We start from the raw sequence: 12,709 nt of genomic DNA on the forward strand, positions 1-12,709 counted from the left end.
TTTTAAATTGCTATGAATACATGTTGAACGTTTGTGATTTAATGCTTATAAATCAATTGCCTTTAAAAACAAAGAACAAATATATGCTTCAGTGAATCTCTTCAACTGTGAAATAAAATGCTGTGTATGACGATAACAGATTGTTTCATGATGAGGTAATCTTTGGTTATATGTAAGATGCTTCTTAAAATAATTTTAAATATATTGTTTGAATATATTAATGGTGTGAGTACTGTGATGCCCATATGTGGTATTTCTTAGTACTTTTACTGAAGGACAGACACTTAACATGAAGTGATTATTATCCAAAATAATCCATAGAATTTTAACACAACAGTCAATTCAGTAGGTCTAGTAAAGAAAGTTCATCCTAAACGGGGTCATTCTAAACCAAACACTGAGGTAATAGGAAATACAGCCTGGCCTAAACAGCACTATGTGGACTGATCAAAGGTTTATATTGAATTAATTATTTTTATAATATAATCATATTATTCATTTTGACAGATTTCACGTAAAATTGTGTTTTTAAAGAAAGGGAAATGTGAGGAAGGAATTTCACTGTAAAACTATAATGGACATTGTACAATAGTAACAGTTCTGAAACTACCTCAAATATATATATAATATTCAATATTACATTTCTTTGGACTGATTTCCTCCTCGGCTGGTTTATCTAAGAAATTTTACTGATGGCATTCAGAATTTAAAAGCAGACAATAAAATGTTGTCACATGCATCTATTTCTGTGACCTGCCTCCGCACCGCGCGGGGGCGGGGTAATGGGCCTAATTAGTGATCACCGATCAAACCCGAAAAAGACGAAGAAGAAAATTTATTAATGAACATTGAGGAAGCGGTGAGAGGTATGATGGAAATTTAATGAGAGCGGCATTTAAAGATGTTGTCTGAGTGGTTTCTCTAGCCATGAGGTAAAGAAAGCACCTTCAATGAAAGATATAATGTTTGGTTTCCAGCCAATTGTCTCATGCAACCAGCTGTGGATAGCTAACTACGATTAGCGCTAGCTAGCTAGTAAAATGCTAATTTTGTCTCAGCTAAGAACCAAAGCTGTTTTTTAATATCAATTAACAGTATGACACTGTTATAAAAGTCCGTTGCTATTGTCACCAGCAAATTAAGCAGCCATCCAAACACGACCTAACGTCTATACGGCAGCTGTATATCTCTATATGAGCTAAATAATAAGTGAATGTTTTTATTTTTGATTTTCTCGGCAGGTTTTGAACGCTGCTGTGTTTGGGACGTCGCTCAAAATGCAGCATAAATGTTTAAATCAAAAACACATTAACGGTGTGATACACGTTGTTTGCTGACAGACATGCCGTGGAGCACGAACACCAAGCAGACATATAATTTATAGTCAAGGACAGTCTTCACACCGCGGGAGTGAAAGCCAGTCTGCATTAGTATTTTATACCAAATAATAGTTTCACCTCGTGCCCACAGGCTGAAAACGGGCTGTGTTTATAAACCATGGTAGATAATCGGTATGCCACCGCTCTGGTCATCGGCTCGGTGCTCAGCCTGCTGGCCACGGTGTATCTCTCTGTGGCCGTGGGGACTCAGCACTGGTACCAGTACACCAGTCCGCCAAATGAACATGAGGGCAGCAACGCATCCGAGCACATAGACGAGTTCGTCAATGGGGAATTCAGTGAGAAGAGCTACAGCGAGACCATGTTCCTACTGAACGGCACCCTGGGATTGTGGTGGAGGTGCATCCTGGGACCCAGCCAGTCACACTGGTTCAAAGAGCCAGGTAAACTGATGTTTAAAATTGGAGCCTTTCAGCAGTTTTGTCACTATTAAACGCATGTTATGCAGACATATACACAACCTTCTTCAGCATCAATGCCAATCATCATCAATCCCAACAATGCCTGTCAGAATTAGAGAAAGAAATTGTAGATCTGTCTGTGAAGATCCTCAGTCGTCCAGGGGAGTTATCTGAAGGTTGATTCATGGCAACTGGACTTTCAGTTGAAGGGAATATCTCTGCTGCTCCCAGGCTGTTTATACAGTTTGCCTCGCAGCACCCCTGCACATTCTACCTTTTGGATCCTGTTTATAAAAAAATATTGGAAACGACACACTTTTACTGTAATGGCATTGATGCTATGTAGTTACTGAAGATGGAGTCTATAGAGATAAACGGGCCATATTAACCTTAGTACTGGCCTGATGTGACAATGCATGCTAAATATGGTTTCTTTGTCAGTGTCATTTGCTGATTTGCTGACTTTTTCTTCAGATCCTAAGCTGGAGACCAAGTGTGTCAGCTTCACTCTTCCTGAGCAGTTCAACCCAAAGTACACACTTCGTGAAAACGATGTAGATCTGCTGCGAACATGTACGTCTCCTTTTTTTTTTTTGTCTTGTCAGTTTTTGCCTAGGTGCACCAGGCTAAAGCAAACAAGTGCTTAGGTTTACCTCAAATTGTAACTATCTTGCTCCATTTTTTCACCTTTACTCTCTTTACGTGCATCATGTTATTTTTTCATATTAGTTAATGTTTTTATTTATAGGTTCTATACATTTATCCTGTTATTATTGTTGTTCTGTGCAGATCTCTGGAGATGCCAGTTTCTTCTTCCCTTGGTGTCTCTGGCTCTGGTGTTCCTCAGTGGCCTGATTGGTGTCTGTGCCTGCCTGTGTCGCAGCTTCACCCCAACATTGGGTGTTGGGGTGCTCCATCTTCTTGCAGGTGAGATTTCTTCTCCTCACCCATAGTTTAGGTTTAGTGTTCACCATCTTGGCAGTATGCAAACAACTAAATTCAAATCAAGATAGAAGCTATCATGACTGACTGACTGAGATTCCTGTCAGTCTGACAAACTCAGGTCAAGTTTAAGCGCAGTCTCGTACAGAAGCAATTAAAAGTGCTTGACAGTGAGTAAACAGTAGAAAAAGTTCTGATTCCACTTCTTAAACAGCCATCCAAACACAGGCAGGCAGAGATCTGTGGCTCTGTGCTTTTGTTTCAGATAACAGCAACTGACACATTTGCTGATGTAAAATATGTTTTGAGCTGGTCAATATTTAACGTTTAAATTAACTTCACCTTGATGAAGATTTAATTGCGTTAAGACCAACACACTCAATGAATCAAGTAGGATCGCATGGCACTGTATGGTGCGGCTGTGCCAAGTAAACGAGTGAACGTAATAATATTTCTGCTTTTCTGAAATGATGAACCGAATTTACGCTGGGAAGTGAGACAGTGCAGTATCTTGTCATTTTAAATGCGTCAATGCATGCCGCCATTGCTGCAGTAACACGTGATTATCTCACTTTAAACTAACTGCTGCATGGTGTTTGACCAGCAGTGCTGCTTGTGCTCTTCTACTCTAAAGGTGAGTTCTTCTTCCCATATCCCCACTTGATCTTGACTAAACAGTTAGCTTTTACTCAGACAGACATAAAAAAACTAAGGTATTTTTTTCCGTTAGTTTTTAACAAGTTACTCTGATAATTACCAAGAAACAAACATACAGTGTAACTAATGAATCCCTGTCATTTGCTGACAGACCAATTGTAATTTGTGTTATCAGTTTATTTCTTACATGATGGTCTAAACACTCTCTCAATAAATGTGCTTTGCTTTAAATAGGCTTTGTTATTTGATGGACAGTTTCCCCTTTGGATAATGTTAGAGTATAATGACTTATGTAAGGTGGGTCTTCATTTCAGATAATGTTGCTCCTAGTAAATATTAAATGAGTTTATATTTTTTCAGAGAGATTGGTAACGTAGTTTTTTTTTATAGCCAGCACCACTAGTTTTAGATTTGTGTTGCATTAGCATTAATCTGTGGTGTGTGTGCTGCTTTGGGTCTGGCTCCTACCATGTTTCTACCTATTTATGTTTCTCTTCCTCTCATCAGGTCTGTGTTCTCTGGGCACTGTCTGCTGTTTTCTGGCTGGGGTGGATTTACGCCACCAATCCTACAAACCACCGGAAAGGGTGGAGGGCTCGCTGGGCTGGTCCCTTTACCTTGCCCTGATCTCCTTCCCTCTGCAGATGATGGCAGCTGCTCTGTTCTTGTGGGCAGCACGGAGTCACCGCAAGAATTACACTCGCATGACTGCTTACAGGGTAGCATAGGAGGAAGAGACTAACACTAACATCCATTAGTCTGAAACAGCCAACTTACTAGTTGATGGACATTGTTTAAAATGTTTTGTGGTTAGGAAAGGATGTGAGTTGAGTGAAGTGACTCCTTCTCTACCAGTCAAGCAGCCTTTCAATAAAGGTTTTTTTTTTTTTAAGTAAAAAAAAAAAAAACAATTACATGGTATGACAGACATAAAGGAACACATTAAACTGCATAGCAGCTAATCATAACTTTTCATCAATACGAGTTTAATACATTTGAGTTGTGTTATATTTGTTTTATCATTTCTAACCCATATTTGACCTAAAGCATGTTCTTAAAGGATTTTAACAATCTATTATAAATAATTTGTTTTTCTGTTTATGAGCATTTCTGGTGCTCAACTGTGCAGTACTTAAATGCCTTCTTTTCAGTTGCCATTTCTTCTAAAGCTGTTCACCACATTGCCCTTAAGTCAGAACATGTACTACAACAAATATACCTGCAGTTATGAGTCAATGTAGCTTTCTCTATTAGTGCATGAAAAGATATTACACTAAGCTATTTTTTATGCTTTTGGTTCTGTTTGATTTTTGCCTAATTGTTCCGTGCATGCCTTTTAAGCTAACATTTGTGTCATCTGTGGTACTTGCTGATTTCAGTCTGTGGTTTTTGACTACATGTCAACTCACTGAAGATGTGACCACTCATGTCGTGTTTAAAGATGAATATTTATGAACGGTTAATTTGAGTAAGACTGAATTGAGTTGATGCCACTCGAGCTAACCTATGACCTCTTTGTAAGGTTTGAATTTGAATGTTTCCACCTAAACTCTACTACTGCCATTAAGTTTCACTGTGTAAAACCATTTTTTAAAATTATTCAGGACGTTCTCTGTTCTTGTTAGAGCTCAGTTTCATGAAGAACTTAACTGACTGATTTAGCAGCCAGATACTCATTTTGCATCAGTTAAGTGTTTGTTGTTGACACTCCAGAGTCAAAGAGACTGGTATTTTGAATAACCATTGAATTTGCAAAAACTTCATTTGCAAGTGCAGCTCCTCCTGAAATCTACATCTTTCTGCTTGAACTTTGAGTGGAAATGTTTTTTGTTCGAAGTTCCAAAATTACTCATTTCTTACCACAAGAATACCAGTTGTGATTACTGGGTATGACACAATAGTTTGTTACATGTCTGATGTGTGTACGTACATTGACTTTTTGTAAATGTTTCTATATTCTAGTGCACTGTACTTGTTTCTCTATGAATAAATTTGCCATTTACTGACTTCTTTAGTTTTTGTTATAATTTGCAAGACAATTTTAGTAAAATATAATCAGTCCTCTGGTTTGGTCCAGAAATATTTCAACCACTTAACAAAATAAGTTTTAATTTAATGTTTTGTCCTTACTATGTGAATTTTTATTTTCTTTGACTGATAAAATGCACGCTCTAATAGTTCAGAGTGATCTATGTTTCCATTTATTCAAACATGGTATTTTGCATTGTTGCAGCAGTACAAAAAAGATCAACCTGTGTAGTGTTATAGAATGAAGTCAGGTGTGGGGCTAAACTTTTTTTTTTTAGCCTCATAACTGTTCTAAAGCTGCTGTTTCAGGCAAGGAAGTCATGTTTTTGTGTCCAGCACCTGCAGAATCTTTAAAAATCACTGCATATTTTGTGTGTTAGCTCCTGAGTCATTTGAGATGATTAAAAACATGATTATACACATACTGCTCATTATATATGTCATCATTTAAAATGCTCTACAGTTTATGTTGGTGTCATTCTACTTCTGCTCTCAGTCCCTCGTCACACTTATGGACGGAATGGCCAGAGTGATCTTTCGAGCTAAATGAAAAGCAATCTTCTTTTCATAGTAGGCACATTCATTGACAAAGAAAGGGTAGAGTTCTTCACCATCGTGCTTCACCGTTTCCCCAGAAAATGACAGAAATATGGGGTCGCCTGGTTGGAGAAGCTTGAAGTCATTATCCTGAAGGAAGACAAGAAAATGCTAACAGGTGAGTCATTATGCACCAGGGCACCTTTTAAATGGAAGTATGGCATTTACTGACATTCACTCTTTGTTATAGTTTCCTAAATTGTTTCTTGCATCCATGAATTCACAAATGTCAATTTGCAAATTGAACCAATTTACATAGCATTGTTTAAGTGGCAGTTTAGGCTATAATGTGTGTATGGATTTTGTATTGTACCTGTAGCTGGGGGTGTATGACAGCGGTAAGTTCACCAGTTGTGGGGTCCCTTGGGTAGTCTACGCTTTTGGCCATATTGTATGCTTCTACCGCATCACCTTCAAAAGTACTTCCTGTGCAAAGGGCATTATGACTGATTATGGTTTACTAAAGATAAGCTGATAGTTACTGATTGATTAAATTCTCTCAAGTTTTTTATTTATCCGCTTTTTGTAATGTCATGTCTGTGTATTGGTGTGAAGACACACATCACAGTAGTAAAATCTGCTAGAGATAAATGGGCTTGTTACTTACCAGAATTAAATTTCTGAATCCATTCCATTGTGAGGTCCAGGGCCTCTTTCGCTATGTTAAAGATATCAGCCCTGAGCACACCACAGGGTTGAGGGCCAATTTCGATCGCTGTAGAGAACAATAGAAGAGAAGATAAACAATGCCCAAACATAGTGTTTTAATCAAGACAAATACTCAAAGAAAGCATTTACTTTGGTACACATACTTACCAAAGCTATGTTTACCCACTGACTCTAAGGAATATGCCTCAGAAATGGGAAGATCCAGTTGGATTAATCTCACAGGGACAGAGGTTATCTTGCTCTGAAAACCGAGCAGGTCAGGTATTTACAATACAACCTGTGACCTTTAATGCACAATCCACATACATTCCGGGATTTGATCATAAACCTTTTGTCCCATTAGGTTGACTGTACTGAGGCATAAAGATTGACAGGAATTGGACATTTTTAATTGATAGTATATTATTTATGCTGCATGTAAATTATATGCAATATTTTCAGTTAATTAAATATGTATAAAGTTGAGCTAATGCATTTTGAGACCAGTACTTCCAGTGTTTATGTGCAGCATTTGTTGTTTTTAATCTTTGTCCAGTCAGAAAGTTGCATGCAACAAAGTCAAAGTGTATTCCTTGAAATATTTGTCTGGATGATTTCATGAAGTTTATACCTTTATATATTTGTATATGTGCAGGGTGAGCCAGTCTATGGTGTAAAAGATGAGGCACAGGCCCATATTGGCAGTGGTGTTGTGAAAATCGCAGATCAGATCCACGGCATCTTCGCTTCCTTTAGGGCCAAGCTGAGCATTCAGCTCTTGAGCTCGCTTCACCTCATAGGGTGTCAAATCTGTTATAGGGGCACTGAAAGCCAGAAGATGAATTAAGGAGTTTTCTTATAAATACATAATACATATATATATATATATATATATATATATATATTTTTTTTTTTTTTTTTTTTTTTTTTTTTTTTTACCAAGGCAGATTTGTTGACCAGAGATTTCAGATGCACTGATTTTCAATCAAATGTTTTAAACATAGTGTGTTAAAATTTTGGGACAAGTCTTCTTTTTTAACTTACCTCAGGAATGCATTTGTGAAGCAGCGGTTGAGATCTTTATCTATGTATCTCTTGCAAACATCCACAGCCCATGGGTTTGACAAGACACTGGTTATAGAGACAGATCCAGCCTTTTCTAGCTTCTTTTTCTGCAGTTCCCTCACCATGTACACCCCTGTCATCTCATTTCCATGGGTGCCACCACAAATTGCAAAACGGGACAGTGGTGGGAAAGAGACGTGCTCCATCAGTTGACAGGACAAAAAAATAGGTTGTTAGATAAGTGTTGCTCTCTTAAAATGCCAGCCCACCTGTGAGCCCAAAACTGTAGAAATTCCAATATTACCAAAAATCGGCCACCGTTAGTCACAATAAACTAGAACGTTTCCTTTCCAATGATACCAAGCTCATCAGTAGAACCCTTAAAATGTAAGGACGACAGATAGTTTACTTTAGGTATACAAAAGGGGGCTAGGTAAAAATTTAAACTTCCTCATTTGACCTTTGAAGCAAGCCAATGGCTTTATAATTAAACATTGACATCTGTTAAAACCTGTTTCATGTGTGACCATATTGTCCATAAACCAGGCAGATTAGACACATTAACTTGATCTTGGGTTTAGATACAAACATTGTATGTCAATGTTAATATATTACTATTTTGTTCCTGTTAAAATAGCTTATTCTCTTCTAACTACTAGTTCTTCATCTGACTAGGCAGTCAGAGCTGTTCCCCTGAGGCAAAACTGAAAGTGTGCAATAAGTTGCAACAGTTGCAATAAGCTAACTGTGCAAATAGACAGTTAAAGCCTAAAAATAGGTCGAACAGGAAAACACATTTAGTGCTCGTCACACAGTGTCCACGTGTTACAGCTTTTTTTGTTTGGGACATTTCTTGAATGCTGACATTTTAACGGGTTGTCTGTCTTGATTCTTTTCCTTGCATCTCATTTGGGTGTGACTAAGACACATGGAAAAAACATGTGAGGGAAGCGTGGATGCAATTAGTGGATATTTAGCCTATGTGGATATTTTTTGTTGGATCTGCATTTTATGACATCAGCAGTAGAAACTAATAAGCTCCTCCACATTGTTAGCATTAAGTTTGTCTGCTCAGGGCATTGGACACCATTCAGTACAACACCAGTTGTAATAAAAAAAAACATTTAGCTGAAGACGCAAAAACACAGTGGGTTTATTTGTCTTGGTTTGGTCACTGTTTCAAAGTTAGCCTGTGTCAGGTACAAGCTGCCTCAATAGAGTTGATCACAATACACAAGCATAGAGGAACAAACTGAAAAATGAATATAAACTGAACTGAATTGGTTAAGTAGCATTATCAGCCCAGCAAGAAGATTGAGTCAGTCAGTTCCACCAGCAAAATGTGCACAAACTGTATGTAGGAAACAAGGAGCAATATTAACAACTGCATGTCTTACCTTTCTGTTAAACCTCAACCCAGTTCAGCTGGCTAGCAACCTTTGAGCTAAGAAGGAAGTCGTGTCAGAGCAGTAATGTTACATTTTATGCCCTGCACCCAAGCAGTCTAATGATTCCACAACCTACTCCAGTCATAAATCTTTCTCACACATAAACAGCTGTGAATGCAGTCATAGCAAAGAACAGTTTTCAGCCTGCCCTTCCGCCTTCTTGTATTTCTTTATCTTCCCTCTGACCCTCTTTCTGTGTCTTCAGCTCAAATTTCAAATGGTGGGGCATGTTATGATGGAACAGGAAATGTGTGCTAGACCAGACCAGCAGGAGCCGCTCGCAATGCTCAGTGGGGGGTGCAGCAACAGCAACAGGACTATGTGTTTTGTTAGAACAAGAGCCTCTGCTGACAGAGATGACAGGAGGAGCTGCAAAACAATCTCAGTAACTTCAGTTATATTTATTAAAAGTGTGTTAAATTGTCAGCAGTAACCCCACAATTGTTTGTTTGTTATGGAATTAGTATTAGACTAAAATATGTTATACGTCGTACACATTTTATATATAAGGCCTTTTTTTCCTGTCTGGTCCCTAACATGCATATCGGGACCCATTTAAGGGGTCCTGATCTAGTGATGTTAAAATACTAACTACCCCATGTTTTCTCTTCTATACAAGCCTTTCATTCTCTTCCATCTCTCTGTCACAAGACACGCCCAAAACTCTGTTTGTAATCCTGCCTGATCAGTCACTTGATCATAAGCTGCTTGTTTGCTGTTTCTCATCTTTTGCTTCTATTCATTTTCAGTCAGTGCTATTCAATTTTCTCCAGCGTGAACTAAACAGATCCATTTCCTGGGAAAGAAAGGACTGTTCTGTTCAGTTACTATACACACACAAGCAATAACACACAAACTTTGCTCTTTAGTTTTTTTTTTTTTTGCCAGAAGATGGCAGAAAAGCTCTCAAGCCCAAGCATAAATTCAGGAATTACAATTGACAGAGGAGAAAGTAATCACTGAATGTTTCAGTTGTATTGTCAAGGGGGAAAATGTCATCAGTTTTCTCTCCAAATAATGAATCTTTAATAACTGGAGGGAGAAATAAATGGGCTGTGATGGACTGGCAATCTGTCAGGGTGTTCCCCAGCTCTCGCCCAGTGTCAGCTGGGACTAACTCCAGCCCCCACAATTCTGAAGATAAGCGGCAGACTGATAGAAATAAATGGGATGACACATTTTAGGTAGGAGAAGGATAGTTCCTGAAAAACCATATTTAGAACCACATAAACAACATGACATTTAAGGTGCAAAAATGAGTACTATTCAAAACAAATTCCATCGCTTTTATCTTCTGCCCCCTCTTTCTCATGCCTCTAACTGAACTATCATATGTTTTGTAAGTACAGCTAGTTGTACATTATAAATTGTATAGTAGGAATCAGTTTAGCCTGTTGATTTCAGTGCATTTATCGTTTGTTTAAAATATAACAACATAAAGCTGATATATTTGGAATTTTATGTTATTCTAGTAGCAGAATTTTCTTAAATGATACTGGTGAAAGTTTCAGTGTATGTTGTCAGGTAGTAACAGATTATATGATCACATCCGATCATTTGGCAGCACCAAATGGGAAGTATCTAATTCAATGAGTATTTAATGAACTTGAAATGAGCATTCCTATTACAAATCAACTACTAAAAACTAAAACCTCTAAACGAAACAAGGGGCAGCACTTAGTTTGTTAGTTTCTAATATTGATGCTATGAAAGGCAGCTCATGGTAGTTTTTTTTTTTTTATCCTTTTAAAGTTTCTTGAAAATCTTTTCTAAATAAATACATTTGTTTTGAAATTAGGATCTGCAATGAACTTTAAGAACCGAAGGGTTGCAGGAAAAAAGGGAAACAAGTTTTTCACATGCAAAAGTTAAACTGACTGTGACGACTGACTAACTTTTGCTGCTGATGAGCTGACAGAGGAAGAGACAAACCATCCAATTAAATAGCATGGCAGCCTTGGAGATCTTCGTGTCTGGTTTAGACACAACTACACATTTTGAGTCAACAAATGTTATGCAGATGGCCCACATGGCAAGAAGAAGACTCGGTGTCATTTCAGAAACAGACAGAAATGCCATTTGTGTTTATACACAGTTTCTGATCTTATTACGACATGAGCATCTTTGCAAGTTTACTTTTCTCCACAGGACTGCATTGACTTGACTACACTTCTGTATCAAACCGCTCATGTCGGCCTATTTCCCAGTTATTTGCTTTACACTGATCAAGCATCATCCTATTACACACAGATCAGACATCAGATAGACACACTCACCTTCCTTGCTGTTATCCCCCCCCCCATGATTAAATGATGCCTTAATTATTTATATGAAAGAGTGGAAAATCATTTTTGGATGCAGCTAATGATGTTATCAGCTGTTACTTAATAGCTCGTGACCTTTTTAACATGGAGGACTGGGTGTGTTTAGAGATGGTTTGAACAGTGACATTTGAGACAGGGAGTGGTCCAAAAGAAGTGGCCTCTGGGTAATGAGGTCTTGCTGAGAGGAAACAGACTTTTTGACCTTATTGTGGTCTCAGTCTCAGTGTGCACAGCTTGTAAATGTGTATGTGTTTGTGTGCTCTGAAGAGAATGACCCAAAAAACTCCAAAAACGTACTTCTTTCCTCGCCTTTAAACATTCATGTCCGCCAAGAGTTGTTATTGTCAAGGAATGGCAAACTAAAAAGACTACAATTAAAAATAAGTGTATTGAAGTGAAACAAACCATTGTGCAGTGCAGCCCATAAAAGCAAACACAGCTGTTGCACTTTAAAGTAATTGGCAGCAGTTCCCAGCAGGAGTAAAAGACACTAATTGGATAGTTTCTCTGTGAGGCAGATGCCTTCACTGGCTTTGGTCTGGATTATAATACTGCTGGTATCTGATATGTTTTCTCTTTGGGGAGGCTGTTGATTGAGTAACACTGGTATTTTAACACTTAAAGGGCGTATGCAATAATAAAGTCCACCGAGCAGAGTAAAGAGTAAGGAGATAAAAGTATAGCCCTAAAATATAGGGCCATGAACGGCCCTCGCCTCGAGCGAAGCGCCTCCACGAGCGATCCACGCTTCACCGGGAGCTCCTCAAACGGCAGCAGGATACGGAAACCGAGGTGGAGGATTTTTTCAGGTCAGCGTGCGTTTAAGAGACAGACAGCAGCAGTAGTAAACACAGACGCACATATCCAGATGTACTGAGACACAAAAACACACAAACACACATATTAAGACATTAACAAACATATTCAGCCACACAAACCGTTGCACACACCCGTGGAGACATACAGACCAGCAAAGCTACACACGTATCATCGTAAATTTTCATTTAACAGGACTACCAAAGCTGACAAACTAAATTTCAGCTCTCCATTCAAATTTGCAAATCCTTACAGAGGGGGGGCGCCATCGCGCCTGTTTTGACTTTGTTTGATCACGTGGGTTCAGGCCCCCGGGGTCTAAAATTCATCAAGTGGTCAGGTTCAGATCCGACAATGCGTGTGCGATTTATCGGGAACTCGAA

General features: G+C 38.4%; 2 protein-coding genes across 6 annotated transcripts; one reads left to right on the plus strand and one right to left on the minus strand.

The window, feature by feature from the left end:
* Positions 1 to 792: 792 nt before the first annotated feature.
* Positions 793 to 4,991, plus strand: LOC113127801 (claudin domain-containing protein 1-like). Of its 3 annotated transcripts, none has more exons than XM_026302622.1 (5): positions 793 to 866; positions 1,471 to 1,783; positions 2,276 to 2,374; positions 2,591 to 2,728; positions 3,908 to 4,991. In XM_026302622.1, exons 2-5 carry the CDS (start codon positions 1,498 to 1,500, stop codon positions 4,126 to 4,128), a joined length of 744 nt encoding a protein of 247 aa, XP_026158407.1. In that variant the 5' UTR covers positions 793 to 866; positions 1,471 to 1,497; the 3' UTR covers positions 4,129 to 4,991. The 3 variants fall into 3 exon arrangements, with proteins under 3 accessions (XP_026158407.1, XP_026158406.1, XP_026158408.1); XM_026302621.1 differs by having other exon boundaries at positions 811 to 866; positions 1,505 to 1,783; XM_026302623.1 differs by having other exon boundaries at positions 829 to 932.
* Positions 4,992 to 5,578: 587 nt separating this feature from the next.
* Positions 5,579 to 9,388, minus strand: LOC113127799 (N-acyl-aromatic-L-amino acid amidohydrolase (carboxylate-forming) B-like). Of its 3 annotated transcripts, XM_026302616.1 has the most exons (8): positions 9,336 to 9,388; positions 9,136 to 9,182; positions 7,718 to 7,944; positions 7,305 to 7,497; positions 6,842 to 6,935; positions 6,633 to 6,740; positions 6,339 to 6,451; positions 5,579 to 6,115 (listed from the first exon to the last, which is right to left on the minus strand). In XM_026302616.1, exons 3-8 carry the CDS (start codon positions 7,942 to 7,944, stop codon positions 5,921 to 5,923), a joined length of 930 nt encoding a protein of 309 aa, XP_026158401.1. In that variant the 5' UTR covers positions 9,136 to 9,182; positions 9,336 to 9,388; the 3' UTR covers positions 5,579 to 5,920. The 3 variants fall into 3 exon arrangements, with proteins under 3 accessions (XP_026158401.1, XP_026158400.1, XP_026158402.1); XM_026302615.1 differs by lacking the exon at positions 9,336 to 9,388 and having other exon boundaries at positions 7,718 to 8,117; positions 9,136 to 9,317; XM_026302617.2 differs by lacking the exons at positions 9,136 to 9,182; positions 9,336 to 9,388 and adding an exon at positions 8,043 to 9,110.
* Between the last annotated feature and the right edge of the window lie 3,321 nt (positions 9,389 to 12,709).

Source organism: Mastacembelus armatus, chromosome 1 (genome assembly GCF_900324485.2).
Source record: "Mastacembelus armatus chromosome 1, fMasArm1.2, whole genome shotgun sequence".
In the NCBI taxonomy this organism is placed as follows: Eukaryota; Metazoa; Chordata; class Actinopteri; order Synbranchiformes; family Mastacembelidae; genus Mastacembelus; species Mastacembelus armatus.